Here is a 7,403-nt window from a genome sequence, read left to right as displayed (position 1 = left end):
CCAGTCCTCGAGGGCCTGATTGGTGTCACAGTTTTGCCCCAGCCCAAGCTAACACACCTGACTGCAATACTCACCTAATCATGATCTTCAGTTTAGAATGCAATTTGATTAATCAGCTGTGTTTGCTAGGGATGGAGAACAAGTGTGACACCAATCAGGCCCTGGAGGACTGGAGTTGCCTGACAGGGGTGTGTCCTTTCAGGCTGTTGGCTTGAAGTAGGACTAAATAGTGGAGTATGGTATTTTTTTGTGAGTGTAGCGTTAGATGGTAGGGTGTATGTTGTATTTTTTTTTAAAGAAACGTATGAGCGTTATACTCCAGTCTAGTAGGTGGCGGTAATGCAACATTTGTTGGATGCCAATCGCCGTTAAACCTCATCGAATAAGAAGCTGTTAGGCAGCTTTTTTACGTTTCAATATTAACATTTGTCTTTATATTCGTGAGGTTATTTGGCGACTGAAGTTTACTTCCAGAGGCTTGCTTCCGAGTCTCGTTGATTAGGGTGTGGACGGAGCGCTTTCTGTGAGACAGCAGGTAAACAACCGTGCAGACATTAACTAGTTTATGTGGTTTTTATGTCGCATAACTAACCGCATCAACGTGAAGTATTTTCTAGCTATGTAACTAGCAATTGTTTTCGCTCTGTTGCAAGTCTCCCTATCCTTGCCACGCTCTACTGTAACTACGTCCAAATAACTGAGGGTGTATTCGTAAATTCAATCTGGAGTGCCAGAGTGCTCTCTTGACGTTCTAATTTTCAGAATGTTATCAGATTGTCGGTTCGTAAATTCAGAGCATTTCGTTCTCAGTGTTCAGAGCGCACACTGGACGCTCTGGCCGAGGAGTAGTGTTGATCTGAGCGTTCTGCCCAAACAACGCAGTCAAGTACCCAAGCTAACTGGCTAGCTTTCTAGCTGACGTTACAGACACATGAGAGAACACCTCTGACCATTTTACTTGCCCTAACAGAGCTGGTTAGGCTGTTTTCATGTTATCCAGAGCATTGGTTACTGTGCTGCTGGCAACAATTTAATTACGCCTTTTCACCGAGGTTTACTGACACCGGCCATATTCAAGGGGTGTTGAGCTTTCGTAAATGTGTCAGTTGTGTCTGAATGTGAGACAATATATCCGCAGGAAAGTATAATGAAATCAACTTTTCAATGTGTTGGTAGTGTATTCAGATTTGTCATCTGAAGGATGTGCAGAACCATGTAAACACGTGCACCATCTCGGCAAATGTCCATGCATGACTTAGATGTATTTTCATTCTGTTTGCATTTTAGACACTACCAGGGGTTTGAAAATGATTTAATTATACTTTCGTGTGGATATATTGTCTCACATTCCTACCTGCAAAAAGACCAAACAGTCCTAGCAATGTTTGTGGTGAAATTTTCAGATGAGAGAAACAGTTTTACAAGCTGCATTAAAATTGTAAGTTGATTTTGTTATTTGACATTACAATTGCGTATAACTTCATTGCAGACTTTCAGGAGACTAATTAAATGTCTGCACTTGTTCTTCTGTTTTGCTATTGTTTAGAAAATGTTCTGTTCATTAACCTAATCGCTGCATCATAGGACCCAGTCTAGTTTCACAATTTTGGTCTTAATGCATAATCTACACTGAACAAAAATGTAAACACAACATGTAAAGTGTTGGTTTAATGAGCTGAAATAAAAGATCCCAGACATTTTGCAAATGCACAAACTTGATTGCATCCATGTTGGTGAGCACGTCTCCTTTGCCAAGATTATCCATCCACTTGCCAGGTGTGACATATCAAGTAGCTGAATAAATAGCATGATCATTACACAGGTGCACCTTGTGCTGGTGACAAAATGTGCAGCTTTGTCACAATGCCACAGATGTCTCAAGTTTGAGAGTGTGCAATTGACATGCTGACTACAGGAATTTCCACCAGGGCTGTTGCCAGGTACTTTAATGTTTATCTTCCATAATCCTCCAACGTCGTTTTAGAGAATTTGGCTGCACAACCGCAGACCACGTGTGTGTGTGTGGCGAGTGGTTTACTGCTGTCAACCTTGTGAACAGAGTTCCACGCGGTGGTGGTGAGGTTATGGTATGGGCAGGCATAAGCTACGGACAACGAACACATTTGCATTTTATCAATGACAAATTGAATGCACAGAGATACCATGATGAGATCCAGAGGCCCATTTTCGTACCATTCAGCCGCCACCATCACCTCATGTTTCAGCATTATAATGTACGGCCCCATGTTGCAAGGATCTGTAGACAATTCCTAGAAGCTGAAAATGTCCCAATTCTTCCATTGCCTTCATACTCACCAGACATGTCCCCCATTGAGCATGTTTGGGATGCTCTGAATTGATGTGTACGACAGCGTGTTCCAGTTCCCACCAATATCCAGCAATTTCGCACAGCCGTTGATCGTGGGATATTGTCTCACGCTAACAGCCTGATCAACTCTATGCGAAGATGTCACCCTACATGAGACATGGTCGTCACACCAGATACTGACTGGATTTCTGATCCACGCCCATAACTTTTGTAAGATACCTGTGACCAACGGATCCATATCTGTATTCCCAATCATGTGAAATCCATATATTAGGGTGTAATAAATGTATTTCAATTGACTGAATTATTTATGAACTGTAACTCAGTAAAATCTTTGAAATTGTTGCACACAACATCACACACAAATCAGTGTTTTGCAATTTGTCAAGAGGTGACAAGTTATTTGATCTTAGCAACCCAGGTGTCTCTTTAAACCTCTATGTGACTGAGTGACTACTACCAGTAGCCTCCTCTGTCCTACTCCTTATGTGTATCCTCTTTTCATGTAATGATTAAAAGGTCCTAAGTGAAGGAGCAGGTCTGTCTGCTGAGTCACTGCAAGCAGGAAAGAGCACTAGGCTAGCGGAGCAGCTTACCGCAGAGCACCATGACCTACCGGCTGTTTGAGGAGAAACACCATGCCTCCATCTACCAGAGGTACCGCTTTGTACCCCCAGAGGAGATCAGAGACATCATCCTGCATTACCTGGAAAGGAAGGTGAGCCAAGCAAAGATATTACTGTTATAGACTTTGTCTTTTACATGACGTTAGACTTGTACAGTTGACAAATCTTAGGTTGTCTAAGATAAGTCTTTGGTGTAATGCTTCCACTCAGTGTCTGAGAAGGGCATTTTTTACTTTCATTTCTATTGCATAATATTTCAGGATTATGACATTTGAAATCAGATATAAACATTATCTCAACCGTTTCCTGTTTCTAAATGCTTTTGAGTATTGTGACAATAGGTCACTAAACACTGTCATCCATTATCTTACCGTAAGCTTGAAATACCTATTTAGCAAAGACCAGAATGTTATATAATAACACACACTACCGTTCACAAGTTTGGGGTCACTTAGAAGTTTCCTTGTTTTAGAAAGCAAAGCAATTTATTGGTCCATTTTAAAAATAACTTCAAATTAATCAGAAATACAGTGTAGACATAGTTAATGTTGTAAATGACTAATGTAGCTGGAAATGGCAGAATTTAAGGGAATATCTAGAAAACCTTTTGCAATTATGTTAGCACAGCTAAAGGGTTTTCTATTGATCAATTAGCCTTTTTAAAATGATAAACTCGGATTAGCTAACTCAACGTGCCATTGGAACACAGGAGTGATGGTTGCTGATAATGGGCTTCTGTACGCCTATGCAGATATTCCATTAAAAATCAGCTGTTTCCAGCTACAATAGTCATTTACAACATTAACAATGTCTACTCTGTATTTCTGATCAATGATGTTGATGTTATTTTAATGGACAATTTTTTTTATTTTTCTTTCAAAAACAAGAACATTTCTAAGTGACCCCAAACTTTTAACTGGTACTGTATATTATCTGTATTGAACATCACATTTACACTATCACTAGCTATCACTCTCCTTTAGTGAAGGCTAATTATATAGTGTCTCACTGGTCCCCTCTCTTCAGAATGTCCAGCCTCATGCCCTAGCTGTGGACCTGGGCTGTGGGACGGGGCAGAACTCACGCTTGCTGGCCCCACACTTCCAGGAAGTGGTGGGCATCGACATCAGCGAGTGCCAACTGGAGGAGGCCAGGGCAGTGGCAGGGTTCAACAACATCACCTACAGGTTTTTGAATGTGTCTGTGTGTGTTTAACCTTACTATCCTTTTGAGTTCCAAAAGTCCTCACAAGGATAGTAAAACAAGGAAAATCTGACAAGTGGGGACATTTTGCCGTTCCCAATTAATTAAAAAAACTGCTATTTTAGAGTTTGGTTAGGGTTATTTAGAGTTTAGGGATAATATGATTTTGAATTGGAATAAATGTTTTGGTCCACACTTGGCTCGTAAAACCAACGTGTATGTTGTTTAAAAAGAAACAGTGATGACAATCTGCAGAGACGGTCAATTACACTCAGCACAAAGGTCAGCAGTAGCTTCCCACTTTCAATAGGCCCCTAGTTAATATGTTAGTTTATGTAGAAATCCTCAATGTTTGGTGCTGTGTCTTAATACTTACTATACAGGAAAGGGACAGCTGAGGAGCTGCCGTTTCCGGATGCTTCTGTGGACCTACTGACTGCAGCCTCAGCGGCCCATTGGTTTGACCAGCAGCGGTTCCTCTTGGAAGCAGGCCGGGTCCTGAAGCCTTGCGGCTGCATGGCTCTGCTTGGCTTTGCTGATAACTTCAGACTCCATTACGGCTCATGTGGGGACAGACTCACTGACATCTGTGATGAGGTGAAAAATACAGAACTAGAATGACATTCTATTTTTATGGTGACAAACCAATGCCACTTAATCTGTTTAGTGTGTCATGTTTATTTTCATTGGGTACTAGGTACAATAGTTGTTTTCATCTACAGTATGCTTACAAAATGTTTGTTAGTTTCCTGACTGAGATTTGACTTTGCTATCCCCAGTTCAAGAAGGTGCTGTTACCATACACCAGCACACAGGTAGCCGTGTCCAACACCAAACTAAAGGAGCTTTACACTGCTATCCCCTTCCCTGACAAAGAGAGGTAACTCATACAGCCTCTGTGAGAACCCAGTAGAACAGCCTGTTACACATTAAAACATTTCTCATGGTGTGACTTTGACCCCGTGTCTCTGAGTTTCTATTTGAGAATTATATATATATATATATATATACACATACATACATACATACATACATACATACAGAAGTAATGTACTCACATCTAGTGACTCAGGTGGTCAAAATCAAATGTTGTACTCAATAAACTGCAGGACTATTCAATATTATGACTTACTTGACTTAAACCTCTTGGCCCCCCTGGGTAAATAGGGCATCCACAATGACTCCTCTCAATTCAACAGTGTGTGTGTATCTGTTATTATTTCAGGATTGAGTGTATCCCACTGAAGCAGCAGATCTCAGTGAGGAACATAGTGGGCTTCATGGAGTCCTTCTCCACGTACCAGGCCTTCCAGAGGGCCGAGCCTGATGCTGCCACCACACTGCTGCAGAGAATACTCGACAGGTAACAACCCTGATCAATCAATGGATGAATGAATGACTGAATGGATGAATGAACCAATGACTGAATGGATGAATTAATGAACTTATTAGCTAATTAACAAATTAACCCGGTGGAGTCGATTGATAAACCGGTGTGTCGGTCTAAGTTACATAACAAAAAAAATCCCCATCAAAATCCGTCAGTTTATGCTAAAGATACGCATCCGCAAGTGTCACACTTCAACATCTGCAGTGAAAGGTGACAGAGCTAGAGCCGTGTTTGTCAGACCATGAGACATCCCAAAAATCATCTGTAGCGTCCGAACAGTTTGACCTACAAACTATTGACTATTGTATGTATAGACTCATTAACACGATGGTGTTCTCTTCTTTGCTCTACGACCCCCACAAGTGCCAGGAGTCTCGTCTGAAGTCAGTACCGCCGATGTGCTAAATTCTGTTTGGTAACGTCCGCACCGTTTGGGCTACAAACTAATGGACGCCCACAAGTGTCACGGGACTGGTCTGTAGGTAACCAGTACCGGTTTAAAAAACGGATGGAAGTGTGCAGGTAGTTTTGTGCCTACCCCAAAAAAGGGGTTAAATATGTGTAAAAAATATATATATATATTTCCAGTTTAAATTTATTGTATTATTATTATTATTATGTTTTTTGTATTTTACACACTTTTCCCCGTCTCATCGCTACAACTCCCCAATGGGCTCAGGAGGCGAAGGTCAGGTCACACGTCCTCTGCAACATGACTCGCCAAACCACATTTCCTTACAAACTCCCGCGTAAACCAGAAGCCAGAAGCAACCAATGTGTTGGTGGAAACACTTTAACTGACGACCGAGATCCGGGAGTCCACCTCCAGCCTTAGACCGCTGTCCCACTCGGGAGGCCCCATACCTGAGTTTTTATTTATATCTCCTAGATTTAGGACAGACACTTCAAAACCTTGTTTCTTCTGATAAATTTTTTTGACAGTCCTTTTAGCCATTTATGAATGTGTTATTCAATGCATTTCTATTGGTTTTAGTAGTCATTTTCCAAAATAAATATTTTTTAAAAATCAACAAAAAAAATTATACTTGAAGGGGTCCTAAAATTCTCAATCAAATAGCTAAATGATCCATAGGTATGACCAATTTAAAACAATTCCATCTGTCAGATTAGCCCCCCGTCTTAGTCTAAAGATTAAATGAACAAAGAAAATGTGTGAGGAAATGAACAAATAATCAAAATAATTAATTATATTTACTTGTATGCCACTTTTACGGTCCATCCCACATGGAATTATTTTATCAAATATATTGACATCATATTGCAGGTTTCTGAAGGAGATGGGAGTCACATCACCAGACACACTCATGGAAGTGACGCTGGAGTATTTCTGTGTCCTGGCGTCTAAACCGGAGTGAACACTCTTTACAGTTTGAATGTGTTTGTGTATAGACAGATGTTTCTTAAGCTTGTGTCAATCATGTTTAAGCTGTTGTTAAGTAGTATTCTGTTCACATAAGATGTCATTGAAGTCCCTTTGGTTTTGTCTCTTCTTTTATACATTGTAATGTAGAGCAAACTATTAGCCTTAGTCACATCATTATCAAAATGCTTGCCACATTTAGTATCTTCCCTGCCTGAGATTGACAATAAAATGTGTCTGTAGACACAATTGTAACTTTTGAATATTATTTAACTTCAGGGCCGTATCAAGTGTCTCAGAGTAATATTAGGAGTGTGGATTTCAGGATCAGTTTTTCCTTTTAGATCACAATGAAAAATATAACATGGGCAAGGGGGTATCTGATCCAAGATTAGCACTCCTAATCTAAGACAATTGATACTTACGCAGCCCAATTCTGATATTTTTTTTATTTACTAATTGGTATTTTGATCA

The 7,403-nt window shown here is 40.4% G+C and overlaps 1 protein-coding gene across 1 annotated transcript; it reads left to right on the top strand.

Moving 5' to 3' along the window:
* Window positions 1–298: 298 nt before the first annotated feature.
* Window positions 299–7,178, top strand: LOC139400136 (putative methyltransferase DDB_G0268948). The gene is made up of 7 exons (XM_071145166.1): window positions 299–535; window positions 2,849–3,047; window positions 3,982–4,142; window positions 4,542–4,755; window positions 4,938–5,038; window positions 5,384–5,521; window positions 6,834–7,178. The coding sequence occupies exons 2-7, from the start codon at window positions 2,937–2,939 to the stop codon at window positions 6,922–6,924; spliced, it is 816 nt and encodes a 271-aa protein (XP_071001267.1). The 5' UTR covers window positions 299–535; window positions 2,849–2,936; the 3' UTR covers window positions 6,925–7,178.
* The last annotated feature ends 225 nt before the right edge of the window (window positions 7,179–7,403 follow it).

Source organism: Oncorhynchus clarkii, chromosome 3 (assembly GCF_045791955.1).
Source record: "Oncorhynchus clarkii lewisi isolate Uvic-CL-2024 chromosome 3, UVic_Ocla_1.0, whole genome shotgun sequence".
NCBI lineage: Eukaryota > Metazoa > Chordata > Actinopteri > Salmoniformes > Salmonidae > Oncorhynchus > Oncorhynchus clarkii.
The sequence above is the reverse complement of the archived record's forward strand: the minus strand, read 5'-3'. Positions and strand labels throughout refer to the sequence as shown.